This window comes from Cricetulus griseus, chromosome 2, assembly GCF_003668045.3.
Source record: "Cricetulus griseus strain 17A/GY chromosome 2, alternate assembly CriGri-PICRH-1.0, whole genome shotgun sequence".
Taxonomy (NCBI): domain Eukaryota; kingdom Metazoa; phylum Chordata; class Mammalia; order Rodentia; family Cricetidae; genus Cricetulus; species Cricetulus griseus.
The window spans coordinates 94,979,723-95,007,218 of record NC_048595.1 but is presented as its reverse complement, the minus strand read 5'-3'; the positions used below and the strand labels follow the sequence as shown (position 1 = coordinate 95,007,218).

The 27,496-nt window shown below is 41.7% G+C and overlaps 1 protein-coding gene across 6 annotated transcripts in view; it reads left to right on the top strand.

The window, feature by feature from the left end:
* The window catches only part of Invs (inversin), a 173,435-nt gene that overhangs the window by 120,661 nt on the left and 25,278 nt on the right, over positions 1–27,496 (top strand). For all 6 annotated transcript variants that reach the window (XM_027403114.2, XM_027403113.2, XM_027403115.2 and 3 more), the window contains 7 exons: positions 137–317; positions 2,663–2,772; positions 6,473–6,644; positions 7,777–7,932; positions 8,304–8,533; positions 13,838–13,944; positions 18,656–18,868. In XM_027403114.2, the coding sequence (XP_027258915.1) occupies positions 137–317; positions 2,663–2,772; positions 6,473–6,644; positions 7,777–7,932; positions 8,304–8,533; positions 13,838–13,944; positions 18,656–18,868 (1,169 nt within the window). The remainder of the gene's footprint in view (positions 1–136; positions 318–2,662; positions 2,773–6,472; positions 6,645–7,776; positions 7,933–8,303; positions 8,534–13,837; positions 13,945–18,655; positions 18,869–27,496) is intronic.

The following is a 27,496-nucleotide window of genomic DNA, read 5'->3' as shown; positions in this document are numbered from 1 at the left end:
ATACACTCAATGCATCATTTTATTTGTGCCTATAGGGAATGTGGAGGTTTTGTTTTAAGAAATAGTTAATGTGCATGCCACATACTATTTATTGACGATTCCAAATGTGTCTGAAGTCTCTGGTTCTTGAAAATAGGATGCTGCCCCAACAGAGTCTTTATTGAACTGGCAAGACTACGAGGGCCGCACACCTCTTCACTTCGCGGTGGCTGATGGAAACCTAACGGTGGTGGATGTCTTGACCTCCTATGAAAGCTGCAACATAACATCTTACGATAACTTATTTCGAACCCCACTTCACTGGGCAGCCTTACTAGGTATGTTCTGCTGTAAGTCAGAGGATCAATGGTAGGAAAGACTGCCCAGCTACAGAAGTCCTATGCCTCCCCATCTCCTGTGGGCTCCCTCCTCCTGTTTAAACATTTTCAGAGCAGACTGATGTGCTCAAGTATTTCATAACCTAGATCCTTCTGCTGCATGCTTTAAATGTGATAATATAAGCTAATTCTCTATTAAATACTGGTTTTTATTTCAACATTATGTCATAAGATTTTAACTTTTATTATAAAGGAATGAAAATTTATTGACAAGATGTGATTATAATGTAGCCTATCTTCACAGTCAAGGCTGTTATGTGGGCAAAGGAGGGCATTCACTCGATACCTATGTTCAGTCCTTGATTTTATTTCTTCATATGTACCTTGTTACCTTTCAGGGATCACTTTTTTTATGAGAGAGCAAGTATGTATCTGATATGTATGGTTATGTGTCAGATTACTTGAAAGAGTACGACCTGGAAATTTTTTTCTTCTATGAAGTAGTTTAACCACATATAGTCATTATTAAAAAGTAATATTTTTTCTACTAATATGGTATTATTAGTATTTTCAGAGGGTTTTTTCTTCATATTTTCCAGCCCTTTGTTTCTACCTTCTGCCACATAGAGTACCTGTGCTATTGCCACTCAGTTTAGGCCCACCTGGTGTTTCAGGTGGCAATGTAGGTTCGGTTGTGGTGACTTTTCAGTCTCTCAAAATCATGTTTATCCATGAGTCAGAGTAAAGAACAAGACCTCCCACACATAAGGCCAGTGGTGCCCTTTCTCCCCATTTCTCCTCGGATGTTTGCTAACAGTGGGGGGTCCACTCAGTTGTTGATATCTTGGTCTTAGTTTTAAGTTGCACGCCATCTGTTTTAAAGTGATGGTCATACATGCATACAGCTTTTGTGTCAGATGTGTAATTGTTATTTAGACTTCCTTTCAAGGTGAGTTTCATCCCTTTTCTTTTTCCTATAGAATGTGGGTATACTTCACAAATTTGTTTCCGCTTCACTAAATTCACTTTGTTCTGTAACTTCTGATTCTGTTATTCCTACTACATGGATTCTCATTTAAACTGTATCTTCATTCGCGTCTTCCTCCTATTTTTCCTTTTAACCTCCTTGTATTTTCTTTTATTCCTTCCATCACCCTTCCCTGTCCTCCCTTTTGTTTCCTAGAAGCCATCTCTTTCTGAACTAAATTGAAGATGCCTAACAGTTTCTCGACTTTGCTCTGGGCCTTCTTGAGACAATCCCTAAGGTATGCTCTTTTATCTTTCCAATGCCAGTTCTCTTTCCTTGCCCTGTAGTATGTTATTCTCAAGTCTTTACTGAATTTTTCTCTCTGCTCCTCAACCAAAATAAGATGTGTTTAGATTGACACTCTTGCACGGATTATCATCGGGCCTATATTTGGAGTAGGAAGACCCCATCTTACACCACACATGTGGAGGGAGTAGATGAGCACAGGCCCCAGGTAGACCCCTTTTCCTGGCTTCCACCCAGCACAGCCTTGTTCAAAGGGCTCCTCCCCCATGGCATCCCCTTCCTTTCCTGGATCCCCATATGCTCTGCTAGAGTATAAAAGGCTTTCCTAGGTTTGTTAGCCCTCTGTGTTGTGTTGTGTTGTGTTATACTGTGAGGTGCTGTGCTGTGCTGTTGTGGTTGTTGAGACAAGATAACCAGAGGATGTCCTAGCACTTTCTCAGTAGCCCAGGCCAGTCTCAGTTTTTCAATCCACCTGCCTGAACCTTGAAGTGCAGAGTTTTCAGGCACACACTGCCACAGTCAGCTTGTTAATTCTTTGACCCCATGTACAACTCCCCCTTCACAGAAACCACTACAGACTATTAGCCCACCACTGCTTCACAATATCTGCTCCATCTTTTGTGGAATTTGAAATTACTACCATCATGTTAAAAGACTAGAGGAGAGACATGGACAGGATAGTTAGAGGGCCTCAGAGGCAGATGAGGTTCATTTCAGTTAGCTGAGCAGTAGCAGGGAACTGATGTTCAGTTCTGGCGAACCAGAAAGCAGAGCCTTGACATGATGGACAGAGAAGCCAAGAAGCCTAAGAGGCAGTCCCTAAGCCTGGCACTTCTCACCGCGGTGCTTTTCCTCCTAATGAGGACCGTGTTTTCAGTGTCTTCAGCTTCACTGCTTTCTACTCTATCACAATATGCAGGCGAGAAGGTGGAAGAGGCTGCACTGGGAACTGTTTGAAACCATTTTAAATGCTCTTGAATGCTAATGATCTTTTCTTACCTTCTTTCTTTTAAATGGATTAAGAATGGACTTACCCCTTTGTGTGAGATAACTGCCTTGTATCTGTTCTCAGGCCATGCACAGATTGTCCATCTCCTTTTAGAAAGAAACAAGTCTGGAACTATCCCTTCTGACAGCCAAGGAGCAACACCCTTACACTATGCAGCTCAGAGTAACTTTGCTGTAAGTTATGATTTCCTTTTCTCTTAATAAAATGGGGGCTGGAGAGGTGGCTCAGAGGTTAAGAGCACCGACTGCTTTCCTAGAGGTCCTGAGTTCGATTCCCAACAACCACATGGTGGCTCACAATCATCCATTATAAGATCTGGTGCCCTCTTCTGATGTGCAGATATACATGGAAGCAGGATGTTGTATACATAATAAATAAAATCTAAAAAAAAATAAAAAATAAAATGTTTTATTTTGATATAATTGTAGATTTTTATGCAGTTATAAGACATAATACACCATGATCCCTTGCCCCCTTCAATTAGCCTATACTATGATAGATGGATACAGTACTACAAACAGGAGGTTGAGACTGAGCTGGTTCAAATTGCACCAGTTTGATGGACACACATGTATCTATGTTGAAGGAGTGATTGCTTTTAATCATTGTTCACACTGCCAGTGCCATGATGCAGGTGATGGTCTGTGTTTTTATAAGGTTGTTAGTCACTTGGAAGTTTATGCAGCTTTATTTAAACACATGGTATATTTTTTTTACTTTTTGGTGAATGTGCTGCATCATTCTTTGACTTTTATAGCACTAGGGACATCATAGTGTTCAGAAACCATGTAATTGTCCTGAAAGCAATGCAGCAAGGCTTTGGAGTTAGAAAAACCAACTACTGGAATCCCAACTATGCAGATTGCTAGCTTTGTGACCTCACACAACTTTCTTACCCTCTTTGAGTCTTTGCTTCTTCATAGATAGTATGAGGATAACTATATGTCTTCCTTCAAGACTGCTGGAAAGATTAGAGCAAATTTATGGCAAGTGTCTACTGCACCTGGTATAGACCCTATTCCTATGGATTGTGTACATATGAGAGCAGGTGTCCAAACACAGGCTACATTCTTACAATTCATACTAATGATTATGAATTGTATACATCTGAGAAGGCCACAGTGTGAATTATGGTTTCTAGAAATCCTGAGTGTTATCAATAGTTCTTCCCTGGTCGTCCTTCATGGATCACAAAGTGTATTCTTGTCCATTATGGCTGGTCTCTCTCAACAGCATGATAGTGTGCAGGCTGACACAGAGACATTAAGAGGCCACAGTTGATTTTCTGTCTTTGTCATGGCTTGGGCCTTTGTCGATAGTTCTGGCCTGGGCAGAGCCTAATCCCCACTTCTTGACCTCAGTGTTCTGCTGAATGTCTCATTTTCATTCCCTTCCTACTCTCTGAAGAAGCCAGTTTGATCCTGTCTTATCTGCTAGTGATTCTATTTCCTTTTCTTTTAATTAGTCAGAAACTGATGGGTGTGTTCTGCTTTCCAGCGGGTCACAGGCTGTCTGTATACTTATAGTCTTTCCTTCTTGGCCTCCCTAAAACTTTACTCAGTACACTACCTACAGTTTTGGCAAACCACTATCTTTTATTGTCTTGGAGAAGCAGTTCTTGCTTTTCACAGACAGGAAAGTCATGTGGCCCAAGCTGATGGATGTATGGAAATGAAAACTCAGTACATAACTCAGCACACCCAGTGAGGTGGGTCACAGCATTCCACTTACAGGTTCTGAGAGATGAAATGGCCTACCCATGATCTTGAACCAGATATCAGGCTCCAGCTTTAATACAGACACCAGTAATTAAATAACGTATCAGTGGGAGCAAAAGAAAATGGGGGCACATTACAGATGTTTGATTTAGATAATTCTAGATTTGATTTTAATAATTCTGAGCATTTTCTAAGTTCTATTTCAAGCCCATTGATTACTTCAGCCTCTGTTAACTTAACATAGGCTATTTTCTTTTTGAAAAACACTAAAATCAGAAAATAGTTGTAAAATTAGGAAACCGTGTCATGCCTTGGACAAACTGCTGGGATTTCCTGTTTTACTCCTGTCCCTGTACCTGCTGCCAATATTCATGTGGCCGAGAACCTATGCTTTTTCCAGGGTAAAACAATAACTAAATCAGATGAACCTTTAAAGTTATTCTTTTTTATTATTGTATGTGGGGGGGGGGTGTCTGCAGATATGTTTGTGTACCACATGGCTGCCTGGTGCCCTTAGAGGGCAGAGTAGGGAATCAGATCATCTAGGAGGAGAGTTACTGATGGTTTGGAGCCTCAATACAGGTGCAGGGAATTGAACCCAGCAGCTAGTGCTCTTGACTGGTGAGCTATCTCTCCAACTCCTGTTCTTTCTATGAAATATTAAGAGTCAGCTACAGAAATATCTTTCTGGAACTCTTCATATTCATTCAAGCAATAGTTTCTTGATCTTCCTAGAAAATTGAGTTTTAGAAAATAGGTTATTTTCTTTTTTGTTTTTTGTTTGTTTGTTTTATTTTGTTTTTCAAGACAGGGTTTCTCTGTATTGCTTTGGAGCCTGTCCTGGAACTCGCTCTGTAGACCAGGCTGGCCTCAAACTCACAAAGACCCACCTGCCTCTCCCTCCAGATTGCTGGGATTAAAGGCATGTACCACCAACACCCAGCTTGAAAAGAGGTCATTTTCAATGCAGGAATATTAACAAGAGCTGGGAGAGACACTCAGCTACACAGCTCTTAAGCTTATGGAGCAGCATAAGCAAGGCCCTGGATCTGATCCCAGCACAGAAAACAACAATAGTAACCCAAACTGCCAAGCACAATTAGGACTGAATGTCCAGGGTCCCCATTTTTCCATTATTCCAGAGGCAGGACCTTGAGTATAGGAATAACTAAATAAGTTTGTTTAAATGAATTGAATGCTGTATTTCACAGTAACTTTTGATCAATAATCAACAAATGTATTAACCACTACATTTTTGGTAATGTGATACACAGAAAGACAATCTGTTTGCCTTCTCTGGAAGCATGCTTAAATATCTGAGTTTCTGCAGGCATAGTGTACATGGAAATGTTTAACTTAATGTTGGTCTTGACAACAAAGGCTTTTAAGTCTTCTAATTTTCATGTCTAACAGTGCCCTTACAGGTTTTAAAGCTTAATTAAAGAAACTCATTCTCAATTGTTTTATTCTCATGTTTTGATTTTTTAATTATTTCTTGTTATTTGATAGTCTCACTCATCCTCACCTTCTCCTGCTCAAAGCCTTTTTCCCAGTAACTTCCCTCCATACTCCATGTCTTCTGTGTGCAGCACACTGGGTTTAATAGGGTTTCCTGCATGCATGAGAGGTTATCTACTGGAGCATGGGCAACTTACCCCCAGTCACCACTGACTGTCACTAGCCCCTCAGAGAGGGGTGGGGCCTCCCAGGCCCTTCTCCCTTAGTGACCAAATGTTGACAGGCCCCGTCCTGCACTGGCAACCACAGCTGCAGTGAATCCACACATGCATCAGCCTTTGTCATGTCCAGAAGACACTGCTGTCATGTCCAGCAGCCTTCCCCAACCTCTGGCTCCTTCTACCTCTTCTTTGCCATCATTCCCTGGGGGGAGGGAGGGAGTCATCATTCTCAAATTTAAGAATGTTGAATGAGAAAGTCAAATGTTGTGTTTGAAGTGTTACAGAAACTAGGACTAATATATAAGGAATGAAGATCATAATTTTGTGTGGAAATTGAGGTTTTATTATTCATAAAAAGGCAGCAGGAAAAATCCTTGGCTTCTTCATGGAATCACCTCTAGCAGGTGCTTTATTGCCATGGAGAATGCACCCCACTGCTGCAGTGTTTCAAATGAGGTTTTTTTTTTTTTTTACAGGAAACAGTTAAAGTGTTTTTAAAGCATCCTTCAGTGAAAGATGATTCCGACCTGGAAGGAAGAACATCCTTCATGTGGGCAGCAGGGAAAGGCAGTGATGACGTGCTCAGGACTATGCTGAGTTTAAAATCTGACATTGACATTAACATGGCAGACAAGTATGGAGGCACAGGTAGGAACTGGCACATGGGCTCACCCAGCTTCAGGTGCCAAAAATTTCTATCAAATTTATAAGACAGTAATTTGAGATCACTGTTCCTAAGAATATTGTTTGACTTGGCTTTTCACTTTTTAAGCTTGAGTTTGCCAGGATCTTACTCCAAAGGCTTTATTTCTTCCAAGTATTATGGCTAAAATGAGTATCTCTACCAGGTGAACATCAGCATCTGGTTTATAGCTTTGGCTGTACCTTAGACACAAAGAGAATCTTGTCTTATCATTCACTTTTATAGAAAAATGTGGAAACTATGCATAGTTGGGGCTGGAGAGATAGCTCGGTGGGTAAAGCCCTTGTCATGCAAGCTTGAGGACCAGAAAAAGTGAGAGGCCCACCAGTAATCCCTGTGCATGGGAGGTAGAGACAGGGAAATCACAGAGAAACTTGGCCGGCCTGACTAGCTAAAATGGTGACCTCCATAGTCAGTGAGAGACCCTGCCTCAATATGCAAGGAGCACAATCATGAACGACACCAGTGTCAACCTCAGTCCTCAACACATGTGTGCACACACATGTACACACACCTGAACACATACATACTTATGAAAAAACGGCATATTTGATAGCTACTAACATTTCAAAATATGTTTTAAGGGAGGCACATATCTAAATGTATTCTCAAGCCTCATTTTTATGCTCTTTTCTCAAGTTTGAGTAGCATGACTCCATACTGATGTGCCATGCAAGAGAGAACTTCCTGTAACTCTAGAACCTTCCCTGCTTCATAGCCTCCAATCAGTTCTTACCAGACCCTTGCTTTAATTTTTCTCTATTAAAAGAGCCTGTCACTATGCATTGGTGACTAAGAGGCATGGTTTTTAGCATCTAGTGAACATGAAGTCTCTTCTTTGTCTGAAATACCAATTGCAAGTCAAAATTTCCAGCACAACACTGAGTACAACCAGGCCTCACTATCCACCCACCTACCCACAGCAGCACACGTATGTCCAGAGAGGGGAGGCGGAGTTTGGATTGTAGTTAGCCATAAGAAGGTGGAAATACTAAGAGGAAGAAAGAAAAGCATACTTAAAGTTAAAAGGTAAAGCTATTTTGAAAGTGTATCAGTTGGTTTGGCTTCTTTTTTTAGCTTTACATGCTGCTGCCCTTTCTGGCCATGTCAGCACCGTGAAATTATTATTGGACAATGATGCTCAAGTAGATGCTACTGACGTCATGAAACACACTCCACTCTTCCGAGCCTGTGAGATGGGGCACAAAGATGTGATTCAGACACTTATTAAAGGTTAGTTGATACATTGTATCTCTTAGGTCTCCCGCAAAAGGTAGGTACTCTGGCACACTTGGTGTGAAACACCATTTCATTCACACGCAGAGCCACGGGGCATAAAGCTGAGGAAGAGTGCCCAAGCTTACCTGTTGGTGAATATTTGATTTCAGAATATTCACTTTCCCCCCAGACCTCCAGTTTCATTTACTGAAAGAGAGTTAGTCCCAACCTCTCCAGAACTTAAGGGCCACTCTAAAGCTCTGACAGACAGTGTAGAGTACATAGAAGTATTGGGGAGAAAAAAAAACTTTCAGAGGGCATTGCTATGTTTTTAAGGTGGAATGCTCTCTACATTCGACATTTTCACTGCAGTTTTGCTTTGCTAGGTGGAGCAAGGGTAGATCTGGTTGACCAAGATGGACATTCACTTCTTCACTGGGCAGCACTGGGGGGAAATGCTGATGTCTGCCAGATACTGATAGAAAATAAGATCAACCCAAATGTGCAGGATTATGCAGGAAGAACGCCTCTTCAGTGTGCTGCATACGGAGGGTACATCAACTGCATGGCTGTGCTCATGGAAAACAACGCAGATCCCAACATCCAAGACAAAGAGGTAGAAACTCGGGCTTTCTGTGCTGCCAGCTCAGAAGACTTTTCTTCTTGGTTATGAATTAAGTAGAACAGTTTATCACTTGGAGAGAGATGGTTTTCATTTGTCAATGTTCTCTTGTAGTGCTCATCTATATCTGTATATTATTCAACATATATATACACTGGAATAGTTTTTAAAACATTTATAAAATATATGCATGTATGTATATACACACACATATATAATCTTACAAACCACCTTTTGTTCACTTAAAATTAGCACCAGTATTTTCTCAGCTGATATAAATCTTTCTCATAATCATAACTGCTTATTATCCTAAAATGCCAAGAGCTTTATATTCAGCAATGGTTCATTCAGCCCTCACAGTGATCTATAAAGTTGTTACTCTCCTACTCCACTTCACAGCTGAGGAAACTGGAACTCAGGTAATGGCAGCAATTACCCTGCAGTGATACCAGATGAGAGTAAGGAGCCCTTAATCCAAACTCAAGAGTTCAGTAATTAGCTCCCATAACAGGACACTTCCACTGTTGCCAGAATCATCTTCATGAATTTATCTTTCTTATGGATTAATCCCTTAGAATAAATCCTCTACTGAATCAAAGTAACAAGTGCTATACAGTATTATCAGGTGTGTTGTGGGTGTGTGTGTGTGTTCTGTCAGAATCCTAAAACAGGATTTAATCCATACTTCCTCCTCTATGCAGTAAGTAGGGTTTCTCTCAGTTTACCTAACACTCACTTTTGGAGGGATGCATGAACTCTTAAAAAACTAGCATAAGTCATGTTTTTTGAGTCAGAAAACAGATTGTCTATTAACCACTCAGGGAGTTTCTACCAAGATTGTTATTATTTGTAAGAATAACATAACGAGGAGCTGGCAGACAGCTGAGTGGGAAAGACAAATGACTCCTGAAGCTATCTGCTGACATGTGCATGATGGAACGGGTATACACACATGCTAAATAAGTAAATACATAAATGGAATAAGTGCTTTTAAAATTAAAAGTAACATAGGGAAAATATGTAAACTATGGTCCTTGTCCCAATATTAGTAGGACTGTATCATTTATAATTTAGCATATCTTTTATGTTTTGCCAAGTGGGCAGTTTCTTACATACATTAAGCGACTTTCTAGTTCTGTTCAGTTTCATATGTAGCATTGTGGAATCATCTGTTAAGAATTGTTGAGGATCTCTCAGATAGTTCTGAATAGAATAGGTTATACGGGCTATGTTGAACTCATTTTGGCTTCTCAGAGATCCAGTTTCCAATACTTCACTATTGCATGAGACTATATTTCTCATTGCTAGGAATTTCTAAAAATCATAGTTAGATTTATATGAAATACTCTGCACATCTACCAACACAGTCCCATTTTTCTCTTCTCTTTTCTGTTGAGAAAGTGGATTGTGTCAACTGAATGTTGTTCTGATGTTAAACTTGCCTTACACTTATAGAGTGAGCCTTGCTTACAGTATAGTATTACTGTATATGTGAGTGGAATTTACTTATGTTCATGTTATTTGCTAGACTGCACATTATTTGGGAGTCTATTGTTTATTTTCCAAGTACCTGGATATTTCCTTATTTCTCAACCTTAATTTAATAGATTAGTTACCTATTGCTCCTATGATAAATTAGCACAAACATCCAACACAAATTAATTATTTCACTGTTCCACACCAGTCTCACTGGACTAAGAAACCAGAGTACAACAGGGTTGCCTTGTTTTAGAGGCCTTGGGGAGAAGTGGTTTTTTATTTTTAACTTTTCCAGCAATTAGAGGCTGCTTAAGTCGTGGCCATATTCCTCCGTCATCAGAGCTGGCAAGGGCTAGCTGAGTCACTGACACCAACTCCCCAACCTTATTTCCTTCAGAAAGCCCCCTGTGATTACAGCTGTCCAGAGTAATCCGCCCCTCTCAGGACAGCTGCTTTTCTATGTAGCATCACAAGTCGGGGTTCTAGAAGTTAGGATGTGGACATCTTTGCAGGGAAGGGTGTTATTCTTTAGAGACTTCATGGTCCAACATATGCTGTATATATAATTGACAAGAATTATAATCTGTCATTGTTTAATGAAGTGTTTATGTCTAAATACCAATCTCCAGGTTGTGTTACTTACATATTCTATATCATCAGTGTTCTCTTGTATGTTTCTAACATCAGCCATTACAAAATAAGGCAACTTACTGGGCAGTAGTGGTGCACACCTTTTAATCTCAGCACTTGGGAGGCAGAGGCAGGCAGATCTCTGTGAGTTCAAGGTCAGCCTGGTCTACAAAGCTAGTACCAGGACACCCAGGACTGTCACACAGAGAAACCCTATCTCAAAAAAAAAGATAAATAAATAAAATAAAGCAACTTAAAATCTACCACTATAAAAATGAATATATATTTTTAATATTTTTCAAAATCTATAATTATGATTCTGACTTTAAATCACTTTAATTCAGTCCATTTGTCTGATATATTTAGAATCTTTGTTAGATGTGTACATATCTGGGCTTGTGATAGCTCTCCCACTAACTCCTCCAGCATCATAAATACCTTATTTCCCTTCTGCAATGCTTCATGCCTTCTTTAGCTTTCCTTTTTTACATTTAATTATTTATGGGTGCTACATATGCGTATGAATGTGTGAACACACAGACACAGACACACAGACACACACACACATATGCCTGGGTCGTGTCAGTTGACCTCCCACCATGATCTTTGGATCAAACTCCCAGCCCAATCACATTTTCTCTTCCCTCTCTCCTCTCCTCCCAGTCCCTCCCCCAACCTCTCCTCTTCCCACCTTCTCTTCAAAATAGGGCAGGCCTCGTGTGTGTGTGTGTGTGTGTGTGTGTGTGTGTGTGTGTGTGTGCGAGCAATCAGCCAGCCATGGCATATCAAGTTGCAGTAAGGCTAGGCACCTTCTCTCCTGTTAAGGCTGAATGAGGCAGCCCAGTAAGAGGAAAGGGTCCCAAAAGCAGGGAAAAGGGTCAGAGACAGCCCCGGTTCCCCCTATTAGAAGTCCCACAAGAAGACCAAGATACACAACTGTAACATATGTGCAGAGGTCCTAGGTCAGTCTCATGCAAGCTCTCTAGTTGGTGATTCCGTCTCTGTGAGCCCCTATGAGCTCAAGTTAGTTGATTCTGTGGATTTTCTTGTGGTGTCCTCGACTCTATGGCTTCCACAATCCTTCCTCCCTCTCTTCTACAGGATTCTCCAAAGTCTGCCTAATGTTTGGCTGTGGGTCTCTGAATCTATTTCTATCAGTTTCTGGGTGAAGCCTCTCTAATGACAATTGGGCTACGAAATAATCTATGAGTATAGCAGAATATCATTAGGAATCATTTCATTGACATTTTTTTTTTGCCAGTCATGTTTGGTTCTGTCCTAGGTCTCTGGGCTGGACAGCCACTGGGTCCTGGCCCTCCAGGTATTGTCAGGGCTAGACTCCTTCTCATGGTATGAGTCTCAAGCTGGACCAGTCATTGGTTGGCCACTCCCATAATTTCTGCACCAACCTTTACCCCAACATATCTTGTAGGCAGGGTAAATTATAGGTTATGTGGCTGGGTTGGTGTCCCAACCACGCCACTGGAAGTCTTGCCTGGTTACAGGAGATGGCCTGTTCAGGCTCTGTATCTCCCATTGCTAGGAGTCTTAGCTAGGGGTCACACTCATAGATTCCTGGGAGTGTCCATTGCACTAGGTTTCTAACTAATCCCAGAGATGACCCCCATTCCAGTTGTCTTTCCCTCCATCCTCCCCAACCTGATCCTTCCCATACGTACCTCCCAATCCAGACCCCTCCCCCATCCCCCTGTGATGTCCATTCTGTTTCCCCTTCACAGTGAGATTCATGTGTCCTCCCTTGAGACTTCCTTGTTGCTTAGCTTCTTTTGGGTCTCTGGATTGTAGCATGGTTATCCTTTACCTATAAGTGAGTACATACCATGTTTGTGTCTCTGGATCTGGGTTACCTCACTCAGGATGATCTTTTCTAGTTCCATCCATTTGCTGCCAAATTTCATGATTTCATTGTTTTTAGCTGCTGAGTATCACTCCATTGTGCAAATGTACCACATTTTCTTTATCTGTTCTTCAGTGCATGCCATTTGTAGTAGTCAGAGTTCTCTAGAGGAACAGAACAGATAGAACAAAACTAAAATATATACATATGAGATTGATTAGAGTGGCTTACAGGCCACCAACAGAAAGTCTCGGAATCCAGTAGTTGTTTGGTCCACAAGGCTGGGTATCTTAGTTAGTCTTCAGTATATACCAGAATCCTGAAGAAGCAGACTCTAATCCCAGTGATGAAATGAACTTGCCAGTACAAGTGAGGGCAAGCAGACAAAGAGAACAAGCTTCCTTCTTCCATGTCCTTTATACAGGCTACCAGTAGAAGCTGTGGCCCAGGTTTAAGGTGGATCTTCCCACCTCAAAAGATCTGGGTTTAGGGTAGGTCTTTCCATTTCAAATGGTTTAATTAAGAAGAATCCCTCGGGGCTGGAGAGATGGCTCAGAGGTTAAGAGCACTGACTGCTCTTCCAGAGGTCCTGAGTTCAATTCCCAGCAACCACATGGTGGCTCACAACCATCCATTATGAGATCTGGTGCCTCTTCTGGTGTGCAGATATACATGGAAGCAGAATGTTGTATACATAATAAATAAATAAATAAATAAATAAATAAATAAATAAATAAATAAGAAGAATCCCTCAAGCCGGGTGTTGGTGGCACACGCCTTTAATCCCAGCACTTGGGAGGCAGAGGCAGGTGGATCTCTGTGAGTTGGAGGCAGCCTGTCTCCAGAGCGAGTGCCAGGATAGGCTCCAAAGCTACATAGAGAAACCCTGTCTCGAAAAAGCAAAAAAAAAAAAAAAAAAAAAAAAAAAAAATCCCTCAGAGGTATACCTAGCCACTTGTGTTTAAGTTAATTCCAGATGTAGTCGAGTTAACAACCAAGAATAACTGTCACACCATTTATCTTATTGAATTTGACTATGATTGGGTTTGCCTCCTGATTCTTGTAGTGAAAGTCAGAGTTTGCACTCTTGGTTGGAATACTCTTTGATCAATTTCGAATCCTCCTCAGGTCTCACCTTGGACAGTGCATGATGCCCTTTGATGAATGTGTTAATTGGGATCACTTTGGTTAAAACATGCCTGTTTTCTCTATCGTATATTTCATAGTATCTCTTCTTTATTATTGACCAATCTGAGGAGAAATTGTTTCTTCTGAGTTATTATGTGTCTGAAATTGTTTACTCTAGTACAGTTGATTTGTTCTACTTGCAGGGACGAACAGCTTTGCACTGGTCCTGTAATAATGGCTACCTTGATGCAATTAAATTACTGCTAGATTTTGCTGCTTTCCCTAACCAGATGGAGAACAACGAGGAGAGGTAAGCCATTGATTGAGAAGGGGAGTGAATATAGTGTTGTCCATCTCACACCCTTTCTTTCAGATGAAGAAAAACACCTCAGGTTGAGATACTGGTTCAGAAATAGTAAGTATACTCATAAGGAAACATTGTGCCAAGCAATCCTGAGCCAGAGGAAAGAGCCATATTTCCATGCAGTGTTCACTTAGAACCATGGACTTTTGCACTTGCTCAAAACTTTGGGTACTATTTACCGCAGGGTCACATTTGCAGATTGGGAAAAGGACCTGTGCCTAACATATGGCCAGTGAAATCTTGAATAACCAGGCCCAGGAATTCATATAGACTGGCAGCATGAGTTACATATTCAAGTTGTTTCTACTAGTGGTGAGGATATAATTAGTTAGTGGACAAGAGGCTGCAGTCATGTGTCTGAAAGCATGGAAAAGCCAAGATGAAACTGAACACATAAATATCTATAAATATCACCTTCCTGAATAATATGGTTCACAGATAAATGCTAGGGTTGTCACTAAGGACTCTGGCCCAATAAAACGTCTCAGACATGGTAGGAGTGTAGCTCAGTTTCTAGTGCCTGCCTACCATGTCCTCAGCTCTGGGTTCCATCCCCAGGAAAAGGACCAGATACAAAGGGAAATCTATGCAGGAGAGATTCTATGGGAAGATTCTAGTAAATTGCAGGTAGTGACCAACTTTATGATCAGGCTTCCGAACATCTTCCAGAGTCTCTTTGTTAGCAAGAAAATTGAAGGTTCCTCTCTTTAAGTTCCAAATAAAAAACAGAAAGGAAAGATAGGAATCTCCCAAATTAGTGACGTCTTTAAAGAGCTTTGGGCCAGAAAGATGGCTCAGCAGGTAAAAGCACTTAGCGCACAAGTCTAATGGCCTGAGCACAGTGTCCAGAACCCATGGTAGAAGGAGAGAACCAGCTCCTGAAAGCTGTTCTCTGACATCCACTGTGACAGGACACTTGCTCACCCACATTCACACTCAGGCATATGCAGAGCAGCGGCATCAATCAATTAATTAAAAAGAAGTTTCTCATTTCCTAAAGCCAGTCACAAATCTATTAGTGTCTGTGACGTTTAGAAGTGATTATAAAGAATTTACTCTTGCAGTGTTTATTTCCTAGCTGTTCTCTTTGTAAAGAAATGATGAAAATGTGTACTGGAGAGAGTGGCTGTATCTCAGCCTGTCTCCATGTTGCTCCAGCCATGAACCTTGATGGACACATGTCAGCAGCTGGCACTGCAGCTGATGTTTATTGACACTCTGGTTTGGGCGTTCTGCTGAACTCATCAGCCCATTCCCACGTGGCAGGTCCAATTGTATGTTATCTCTTTTCAGTGTCTGCATTGTTTCTTGACTGGTTACCATCAGTGTAGTGTTAATTTCTACTTCTTGTGCATAGACACTAACCAAGTGATGTACCCCAAATAGATATCATTTCTGCCAACTTCTGCTGTCTCTCAGTCAATAGCCATCTGACAGCCACTCTCTCATGTCAATGGGAATATTCACAATGCTTGAAGGTTGCTAAATGGAACTTGGGAAAGAATGATAATAACAGCACCATGTCCAGTTGCTTAAATAGTGGATGTAAACTTTAATCTTGAAACCTGACCAGATATTTAGATTGTGTCTCTCTAAAGCTAAGATGGATTTGATTAAAAATTCTAATTTGTATAAATCAATGATTAAAAGAAGACAAGTTTGAGACAGTAGAGGAATTGTACATTATATTTTACTAAGAAATTCCTGCTAATTTTGTTAGCATAATGCCCCTGTTGGCTGGGCCTATATGTTGAATAGATGAATGCTGATAGAGATGAACTAACAGGACTCCACAATTTGCCTTAAAATACTTAAGCAAAAATTAAAAGGAAAAAATTGAAACAAGTTAACATGGCAAAAAAATAAAATGTTTCTGCTTCTTAAGTTTGAGTTTTGAGTATGGAGAATTGTTAGATTATTTCTCAATATTTTATACTTGAAATATCTCATAATGAAAACACAATATTTTCATAATAAAAATATTAAGATGTTAAGTTTCAATACAGAGACATCCTAAGAGATCTGGGTCTTCCCCTCCCCCCTTTTTCCCTTGTTTTAATAATGAAGAAACAAACTTAGAGAAGTTAATTGACTGCCCAGGGTCACACAGGTTCCTCATTCCCAGTCCAGATTTTATTGTGATAAATACTACATATTAGTACTTACAGAAAGATTGTTAGGCTTACTAAATATACATGTTGTATGCAAATTGATCTCACAAGCAGTTCTGTTTTACTGGAATGCATTCAATAGTTGATAGAAGAGGAAGTTTTACCAAACTGGTTGCATAATTGTCAGCAAGTTGCTTAACTTTCTTGGGTCTCTATTTGTGAAATGAAAATGTTGTATTTATGACTTGTAAAGGTCGATTCACATTACTGCCCTGTGTTCAGTGGCTCTCTGATAATCTCTTTATTAGTGGATGTGCAGTCAGAAGAGATTCTTAGATCTTCTGACTTTATAAAATAACATCTATTTATAATTATCATTTGAGGCTACTTATTTATGGCCCTCTGTTTCCCAAACAATAGTGACAAATTAAGGCATTCTGAAATGGCTGTTTTTTTTTTTTTCTTCAGCTGTTGCAGCTTCAGAAAAGAAACCATACTTGGATCTGTAATTCACCCAGTACAGGCTCTGAATTAAGTTTACTTTCTGAAGCAGCCAAACCACCCTTATCCTGAAAACCTCTTCCTTTTATGCTGTACAATAAGTTTTGAAGACAGATTTTCTTTTTGGTAGTCATTATGTGGTTTTCTGAGTATAATCTTGCATCCCTATAACCATATCCTTTTCCCACTTAAGTCAGCTCATGGTTTATAATTGTGTTGACTACCTCAGTCACCCTGTGGACTTGGCCTCAGTGTGCAGTTGTCTCTGAGTAAATGTGAGCTTGGGTCCTATGGCAGGCTACTGCAGCCATCATAAACCCTGCTGCAGTGTGGGTCCTGAGCAGCAGTTGATGTACAGGGACTGCTCCTGTGTGCCGGACATTCCCTTTCCATTCACCAACCACTTTCCCATTCATTTCTTTAACAGAGGAAGACAGCTCAGACCCCAAAAGATCAAGTCTGGTTAAAAGTGACATTACTGTCATCATCAGGAGATTTCTTTACTTCAGTCTTTGTTCTTTTATTCCATCTCAAGTCTTAAAATAGTACAGTTGTGATGTGTTACATCCTTTTATGCTGTGGAATATTAGTTCAATGATGCAAAGATGTGTTGCATTCTTTTATGCTGAATTTGTTTAATTCTGTAAAGCTGTATTACTCTGCCTGTCTGAAACATCTGATTGGTCTAATAAAGAGCTGAATGGCCAGTAGCTAGGCAGGAGAGAGAAATAAGTGGGGCTGGCAGGCAGGCAGAGAAAATAAATAGAAGATGAAGAAGAGGGAGGAGCAAGAAAAAAAAAAGGAGAAGGAGAGGAGGACTCCAGGGGCCAGCCACACAACCAGCCACAGAGTAAGAAGGGTAGAAAGACATATAGAATAGAGAAAAGTAAAAGCTCAGAGGCAAAAGGTAGATGGGATGATGATTTTTTTAAGTTAAAAAAAAAACTGTCTAGAAATAAGCCAAGCTAAGGTGGGGCATTCATTAAGAATAAATCTTTATATATTTATTTGGGAGCTGGGTGGTGGGCCCCCAAAGAGTAAAAAAACAACCAACTACAGTGTATCATTTAAACAATATATTCATTTTTGTCTTTTTTAAATGATGGTTTTCCCTGTAATTTTTTATTACTTCATCACATTTGCTGGTCTTTTATGATTATTAAGTTTCATATCACTTTTTCAGAAAGGACTTCCTCTTTACTATTAGGGTCTCCTTCAGTCTTCCATGGATCTTCCAGTTCCTGCATGTAGATCTTTGCCCCATCTGCACTATTTTGGTTTATGAAGCAATATACAAGTCTCTTTAGATGGGTGTGATAGCTGATAGAGAAACCCTGCCTCAAAAACAAGCAAACAAAAAAGTTTCTTTTACCCAAGTGGCAACCGGGCTTTACCAACACCATTTATCAACAATCCAGCTCACCTGCAGTGACTTGCAGGGACCCTCTGTATCATGGAGTCAGTCTCCCCTGTCTGGAAATAGGCTTCTTTTCATAAGCACTAATTGTCAGTAATTACAGAAAAATAATTCGGATTATCTTTTCACACAGGAGTAGGGAATCACTTGGCACGTGGGAGAAAGGGAAATGGTCATGTGTTCTTATAGCCTCTAGCTCAGTGGTTCTCAACGTGTGGGTCACAACCTTTTTGGGGGTCCAGTGACTCTTTCATAGGGGTCACATATCAGATATCCTAGATATCACATTACAGTTCATAACAGTAGCAAAATTATGTTATGAAGTAGGAATGAAATAATTGTATGGTGAAGGGGTGATCACCACAACGTAAGAATCGCAGCATTGGGAAGGTTGAGAGCCACTGCTCTAGCTTGTGAACCAGCTCCCAGAGCTCAGCCACACAAAGGTGAGCCTGCAGCCTCTTGTTTTGTTTTGTTTCTCCTTAGAGAAGAAAGAAGAGCAGACTAGAAGGTTTTGCCTGGCATAAAGCCCATGGTAGAATGAGTGTCGTTCTGCTAGGTGCTAATACAGTTTTTCACTGTGTCTTGAATCACAGTCCATTCAAAACCAATCTTCCTCTTGCTTCAGGTACACACCCCTTGATTATGCATTGCTTGGTGAGCGCCATGAGGTGATCCAGTTCATGCTGGAACATGGTGCCCTGTCTATCGCAGCTATACAAGACATTGCTGCCTTCAAAATCCAAGCTGTCTACAAAGGATACAAGGTCAGAAAGGCCTTCCGGGACCGCAAAAACCTCCTCATGAAGCATGAACAGCTGAGAAAAGACGCTGCAGCTAAGTAAGTGTGAGCCACACAAGTCGCTCTGAGCTGAGAAGGGAAGCTGGGATTAAACTCAGGCAGTTATATTTGAGCTTCAAGGACTTTATCAAGTGATCCAGCTTCCCAGACCCCTTCTTGTTTTATTGAAAGAAACTAATGTCTAGCCAACTTTTGCAAAATGAATATTCAGTCTAGTTTTGATTTAACTAAACCACATGTGTAAATAACTGGTTCTTCCTCCCCATTTCCTGACAAACGTGTAAAAGCAGTTGTCCCATGTGCATGTGGAAGGGGCATGGAGTCAGGACTTCCTTCAGATACCAAGATCAGTGAGGGCCCAAAACCCTTACATAAAATGATCTATACCCACCCTCTTGTATATATTAGGCCATCTACAGATTACTTACAATGCCTAATGTAATATGAATGTCATGTATATTATTATTATAAAATATCATTTAGAAAAAAATGAAAATGAAAAGTGTCACAATGTTCAACACAGATGGTAATTTTTTCTGAAAATTTCCAATCTGTAATTGGTTGGTAACTGTTACAAAGGTGTTCTAAATATCTGAAACTTATATTAGCAAATACCTTGCCAATGGAGCTGTAGATGAGTGTTCCTGAAGGCTACCCTGGCTGTATCTTGAGTGTCACCCAAGTCTTGAGTCCTCAGCTCTTGAATTTTTCTTTTTTTCCCACAATGAAGTATAAGTGTGATAAAGAACCATTAAAAATCATAGAATAAGATACTTGGAAAAAAATGAAAGAATACTATGTACTAGAATGCTTAACATAATGTTAGCCCTCTATAGGTAAGGTTACAGGAAACTCATCCTTTACTGTGACTCTGAAGACACTGAAGTGGTTGGTGTCATACTTAGGGTCACTATTGCTGTGATGAAACACTATGACCAAAGCAACTTGGGGAGGTTTATTTGGCTTATGCCTCCACATCACAATACATCATCAAAGGAAATCATGACAGCAACTCAAGCAAGGCAGGAACTTGGAGGTAAAAACTGACACTGCGTCCATGGAGGGGTGATGCTTACCTGCTTGCTCAGTCCACAAGCCTGGATGTCTGAGCTGGACTTGCTAGCAAGTCAAGAGCAAGCAGGCAAGGAGCAAAAGCTTCTTTCTTCCATGGCCTTATAGAGACTTCCAGCAGAAAGCATAGCCCAGATTAGATCTGGATTAAAAGCATTTCTTTTCCCAGCTCAAAAGATCTAGATTAAAGACCCAGATTAGAAGTAGATCTTTGAAGCTTCTAGATTAGAAGTAGATTTTCCTACTTCAAATTAAGCAAAAACCCCTCACAGGTGTGCCCTCCATTTGGGGGTTTTAGTTCTAGATGTTCTCAAAGTTGTCAACCAAGTACAGACATCACAGTTGGTATCCCAGGAAACAGCATATTACACTCTTTTTTATGTTCTCAATATGTAGACCAGGCTGGTTTCAGCTCCTGACCATTCTGCTCCATCACACCTGATACACAGGTGTGAACTGCCACTCTCAGCTTGTCATCTCTCCCGTCTTAATAAGGCCATCTTCATCCTGTCAGCTTAAAGTCTCTACACACCTCTTTATTTTAACCTTCTTCAGAAGTCCTCTGCATGTGGTAACAACTGTAAGGAAACAGTACATATGATGTCTTTCAATATGGGATGGAATATTGTGCCAGAAGGGGCCCACATTAATGGGAATGATTGTAAGACTCCCAGTGGATGCCTAACACCCTGGGTATCACTGAAACCTGTACACATGTCCCCACAGACTACGATGCTGTGACAGTGATGAATTCAGAATTCAGAAATGATACCTTAAAATTTGTTATTTCCCCAATACAAGATTCGTATATCACTGACCAACAGTGCTGAGTCTCCATTCCCACTCTGACTCAGTGTTTTAAGAAATATGTGATACTGTATGGTGCCCCATGTCACTAAACTATGACGTTCACTAGGTGTCTTAAGATATTTGATAGTAGCATGAGCTATCCAAAATGTAACACTGTTATAAGCGGAACAGTGTCTGGAAATGCTGCTTTGTCTTGTTCATGCATGCCCATGATAAAGTGCTTCTTACATGATAGGCTCAGTAAGGCAGAAATACAATAGAACCACCCAACAGTAGAGCATAAAGAAAGTTACAAGAATCTGGTCTCTCTCTAAATATCCTATGCACTTTTTGAAACCTTCATTTAGCAAAAGCCCTCGGTGGCATGTCTGAATTCTTGGCATTTCTGCCCCTGTGCTTTAGAGGCATTCTTAAGCATGAAGGTGGCTTAAGCATGGCACTGCAGACTGCGGCACTGAAGCAGTGATCCACAGAACACTTAGGAATTGGTTGTTTTTAGAGTTTTCTATTCAGTGGGAAACAGAATCTAAAGAAAACAAAACTATGGAGACTACTGTATTTCCTCATACTGATGGTTCTTTAAATTCCAGTTTAACATTTAAGAATCTTTCTCCAGAATACAGTCATGGGGCAGGAGAAAGGGCTCAGCAGTTAAGAGTACAGGCTCTTCTTCCAGAGGACCCAGGTGCCATTCCACCTCACACCAGTCTGTGACTCCAGTTCCAGGACTTCTGACACCCTCACACAGGCATACATGTAGGCAAAACACCAATAAACATGAAATAAAAATAAGTGTAAAGAAACAGGGGATATCATTCAGTGGTAGAGCATTTGACTACAGAACCCAGTCATATAGACCTGAATATGAAGTGCAACTCTACAAAGGCAGCATGGCTGACATTGTATGTCCTCAAAAAGGATTGCATTCACCCGAACCCATTCTGCTGCATTTGTAGAGACAGGAGGCTTGAGTTCTTTCACATACTCGCTCCCCAGCAGAGTACGAGGGGTGATAGAGTGGGGGAACAACGGGATGCAAAACCAGCCTGATCAAGACAGCATTTCTCTCCGGCCCTCAATTTTTTCATCTGTGGTATGTGAGCAGGTAGACTAACTGGTCTGAGGCATTCTTCAGGGCTGTAGAGACTCCCAAGCTTGCACTAGACCCTCTTCTTCCTCTCCCAGAAGGACCACAAGTTTGGGTGAACATACTGTTGAGTCAGTGCAGAGCTGGGAACTCAGCACTGTGTTTTCTCCTGTGTAGAGAACAAGTTTTAAAGCACTGGCATCCTGAAACAGCATTGTGCTTACTATTTTTCTTTTCCTAACATATATTTCAGTATCCTAGTCCAGAGTCCTAAAACAGAACGGAAATTTTAGGAAATGCTGGACTACCCTCTCTCTTGTTCCCGTGTCATCTTAGACCTCCCCTGACCACGCCCTCACGGGTGTGTCCCGGCACACCTGTTGGGGCTACTGGGAGGCAGGGCTACAGTGTCTCCCTACACCCCGCCTTGCCTTCATCCTACAACTCCCACTTCCCACATTCATCCTTGTATGGATTCCCCACCTCCTACACCCATCCTTGAGTGGACCTCACCACCTTCCACACCCATCCTTGAGTGGACCTCACCACCTCCCACACTCATCCTTGTGTGGACCCCCATCTCCTCCCACACTCATCCTTGTGTGGACCCCCATCTCCTCCCACACTCATCCTTGTGTGGACCCCCATCTCCTCCCACACTCATCCTTGTGTGGACCCCCATCTCCTCCCACACTCATCCTTGTGTGGACCCCCATCTCCTCCCACACTCATCCTTGTGTGGACCCCCATCTCCTCCCACACTCATCCTTGTGTGGACCCCCATCTCCTCCCACACTCATCCTTGTGTGGACCCCCACTGTAGTCTTTCAATGAAAATGCCCCCTACAGGCCCATAGAGAACAGCACTATTAGGAGGTGTGGACTTGTTGGAGGAAGCATGTCAGTGGGGAATGGGTCTTTGAGGTTTTAGGTGGTCAAGCCAGATGCAATCTCAAACTTCTCTCTCTCTCTCTCTCTCTCTCTCTCTCTCTCTCTCTCTCTCTCTCTCTCTCTCTCCCTCCTGCCTGCTGATCCATTTATAGAACTCTCAGCTACCTCTCCAGCACCATGTCTGCCTGTGTGCTGCCATGCTTCCCACCATGATAATAATGGACTAAATCTCTGAACTGTAAGCCAGCCCCAATTAAATGTTTTCCTTCATAAGATTTGTAGTTGTCATGGTATCTCTTCACAACAATGGAAACCCTAACTAACACCCCTACCTCCTGCATTTATCCTTATTTAGACTCCCACCTCCCACGCTCATCACTGTGTAGACCCCACATCTCACACTCATCACTATGTAGACCCCACATCTCACACTCATCACTGTGTAGACCCCACATCTCACACTCATCACTCTGTAGACCCCACCTCTCACACTCATCACTGTGTAGACCACCACCTCCCACACTCATCACTCTGTAGACCCCACCTCTCACACTCATCACTGTGTAGACCCCGCCTCTCACACTCATCACTGTGTAGACCACCACCTTCTGCACTCAGGTGAAGGTCTTGGAGACTGTTCTCATTTTCATTATAACTCTCAACAGTTATTTCTTAAAGTCTGTCATTGTTTGATTTGTCTTTGAGATTTTGCTTTAAGAAATAAAACCCAGAATTCTACTGCTGAATCCTTAATGAAGGCGTGTCAGGCACAGGACATTATCTCAATACCCATTTCTTATTTAACCATGTTTGGACATCAGGAATCACCTTTGTAAAGTGAGCAGGTGAAAGGGACTCATTAAACATGAAGGAAAATGATCTCTAATTCATGATGGAGAAGTTGAGAGAGACAAGATTACAGATATGTTTTCTAAGCGGTATTTTAGAAACTCCTATTTAAGAAATGCCCATACTAATTTAAAAGCACTTCATAACTCACAGGGCACTATGTTGCTGCCAAAATAACGTACTATAATTTACCTGCCAGAGCATAGAGTGGAAATCAGACTTAGGCAGAACCTAGTTTATGTTAATCACCCATCTTCCTTGAAGCCACCTTTTCACAGGGTTTTATTTCATCCTCATCTCACTCACTCTTTCTTCCTCCATTTTTTGGATTGTACCATCTACACACTGAGCTCAGCCCTACTCTTCTGACTTCTACACATGCCATTTCTGCTGGAAATGTACCCATTCTTAAAAATTAGAGTCACACCAGAGGTGCACATCTGTAGTTCCAGCTACTCTAGAGACTGATGCAGAAGGGTAACATGAATCCAGACCTGTCTAGGCAACATAGCTAGAGATCCTATCAAAAAAAATTTTAAATAGACCCTCTCTCTAGAAAAGCCCTTAATCAGCCTCAAACCATCACCTCCTACAACTCTGATCCTTTATCTTCAACTGCCCCCCCAAGCATTTCCACTTTGCCTTCCTGTGGTCACCTGCCAACACATGACCACTTTATGCTAGCTGTTGTTCTTGCATGCCAGTGCTGTCTCCAAGTCTCTTTGCTTTCCACTACAACCCCACACATCTTTGGACTTGACGTTCAGCCATCTCAAACTTCTGTTCTTTCTCACTGACCCCACTGAGAAACCTGGGCTTCATCAGGCTAGTCTAGATAGACTAGATAGATAAGATAGAGAGCCTTGTAGAGTCACACAGGTAAGCCCAATCTGGCCACCCAGGCAGGATCATGGGTTGCTCAAGTCCTTTCTACAAGGAGTCTGTGTCCTCCAAATCATCAAATGACAGGGAATTTGTCTTTCTCACGACAGTACATTCCATTAGTGGAGTCTTGTGTCTGACACTTCTTTTCTTTTTTTGTTAAGTTCTGTTTAGGTGTGTGTGTGTGTGTGTGTGTGTGTGTGTGTGTGTGTGTGTGTGTGTGCCTGTCACTGAATGTGTGCATGTGGGTACAAGTGTCCACTGAGACCAGAGAGGATCCCCTAGGTTTAGAGTTACAGGCAGTTGTGAGTTTGGTGCTGACAACCAAACTCGGGTCTTCTGCAAGAGTGGTATATGCTTTTAACTGCTGGCCAATGTTTCCAGCCCAAGAGGTTTGTGGTTTTTTTGCCCTTGAAACTACCCCTCAAAGCCAACGGAAAAAGTCCAAATGTTTTCTCATGAACTCTGAAGCATGCTCATGACACTCCCATTCCTACCACAGACACCCTTTGGTTTTATGACAGTTCTTGTTGCAGCCTGCTCCCATGAACATCAGTCTCTCTTCAGGGCTGGACTGACTCACAAAGTCATCTACTCCATGAGGAGTTACTTCTGCGGTCTCCTTTGCACAACTCAACTTCTCGGAGCCCCAATTTCTCATCAGTAAATGAAAAGTTCCCCTTAATCAGGTGGACATCAAGGCTCTAGAATTGCCCTAAGATGATATACAGCATTTCATATGCCAAGAGTATATATCCATTTTGGGGAAAGAGGAGCTACAGATTTTTTACTGTCATTATCAAAGTGGCTGGTGAGTCACAAAAGATTTTTTTTAACTGGACTGAATATCTGAGGTCCTTCCAGCTCTAACATTCCATAAGCCAAAGGTCCCAGACACACAACATTTTCTTATTCCCTGGAGAGGACGTTAAAGACCAAATATTACTCTACTTGTTATTCAGAGACAAGGAAGGGATAGAACCTGACAGGCCCCAGATAGCAAGCTGCAGCAAAGGGAAAGGTTACAGCCAAACCTCTGTTTCGTGCTGCCATCAGCTCCTCTCACTGGAACATCCAAGCAGGAGCTCAGTTGTCATCTCTAAAGGTATTGTAGAAGGGAAATGTAAAATAGAAGCAAGCACTGGCCTCTGAGATGTCCTCTAAGTCAAAGCCTGGGTGAGAGCAGGGTTGCAAGTCTTTACTCATGTTCTTCCCCTGGCCTGGGATAACCTCTCTCTTCACTTCTCTCCTGTTTTGACATTATTCATAAGGAGTCTTTTCCTGCCTCTGTCTAATTAGCATCTGCCTCCTGCATCCCCAGTATATCTCTGTGAACACCTCAGTCGTAGCACTCATCCTATCCAGATCTCCCTCCTGTCTGCAGAAGGATGTGGATCTGGTTCCCACATTCAACTGGCAGGTCCTTAAGAGCAGGGACTGTGTGTTTTGTCTTCATATCCCCAGTGCCTTACAATAAGTGGCATACAGTAAGACTGTGATAAATAAATATTTAGTAACTGCCCTTGCAGTGGTTCTGAGAACTCCTCACAGATGGTCTCATTTGGCACTCTCTAGAGCTGTATAGTCTCCAGCCCCCCATCTCCTATGTGTACATGGTATGTGTGTAGATACACACCTTGGTGCATATGTGGAGGTCAGCAGATAACTTTGTGGGGTCAGTTCCCCATCTCCTATGTGTACATGGTATGTGTGTAGATACACACCTTGGTGCATATGTGTAGGTCAGCAGATAACTTTGTGGGGTCAGTCTTCTCCTTCTACCTTCATGTGGGTTCCTGGATCGAGCTCAGGTGGTCAGGCTTGTATAGCAAGCACCTCTACCCACAGAGCCATCTCAACAACCCCTAGCCTTCTGAGATTGTGATGTGACATTGTCATACACAAGTGTGTTTGACCGAATTCATAGCTATCCTGGGATGCAGTCCAGTGGCTACACGTTGGACATGCCTTCCATGCCTTAGTTTCCCCCTTTGTCAGATGGAAGCACTGGACTGTGTATTAGTTACTTCTGTGCTACTGTGACCAAAATGAGTGACAAAAATGATTTAAAGGAAGAGAGATTTTTGCTCATGGTTTCAGTGGTACCCTTCCTTCCCGGTGGGGAGGGTGTGGTAGCACACAGTCTCTTAGATTATGGCAGCCAAGAATTAAGGAAAGAGGATAGGAAGGGGAGGGGCAAAATACAGCTTCAAATGCCCACTTCCAGTGACCTACCTCCTCTAGCTAGGCCCCACCTCTACCTTTCATCTCTTTACAATAAGATCATCAAGAGATAGATCCATTCATTAGACCAGAGGCCTCAGGTTCTGTCTCTCAAAAGCAGCATCACAGATAAACTCAGAGGTATGCTTTCCTGGTGTAGGTTATCTTTAATACAGCCGAGCTGACTGTCCAGATGAGCTGTCACAGAGCAGACACTCTTGGACATTCTCCATTCCAATCTGTGAGCCTGTAAGTGTAACACTTTAACTTGCTTGTCCTACTCAAGGCAGCGTATGCAGTTACATGCCACTTATCTTCACAGTGTGCTGGGGTACTTACTTATTTGTGCATCTGGTTCTCTGGCCGCTTCATACTGATCAATGCAACTCAGCCTGTGACAGGTTTAAAGAGCAACAAGACTCAGCTCTGTGATGTGTTAGAAAATGGGATTGTGATTTCTTCTCCTTATAGACCCAAGATGCTGACAAGTCTTAGCCCTGCCCGATCCAAGGGGACTGCCTGGGGAGAGCAAGGATTCAATACCCTTGTTATCTGTGACACCTGGAAGTTTTAATTTTTTAAAAAAATGTATCATTTCATAAAACTTCATATTCTTTCACCTAAAGCTGAGCTGTATACCCTCATGAATACTTCCTGTTCTAGATAAAAATAAAAACAAAACACTGTGTCTTCTCCAAAGAAGACCCCCAGAAAACAGCCTGCTTGATGTTTGTACATCCTCATCACTTTATCAGGCTACCTGCCGTTTGTCATGTGACTGGCCTTATTGGAGGCCCAGGAAGGTCTATTGTAACAGAGCTTGTCCCATGGCTACATAGTGACTTCTTGAATTA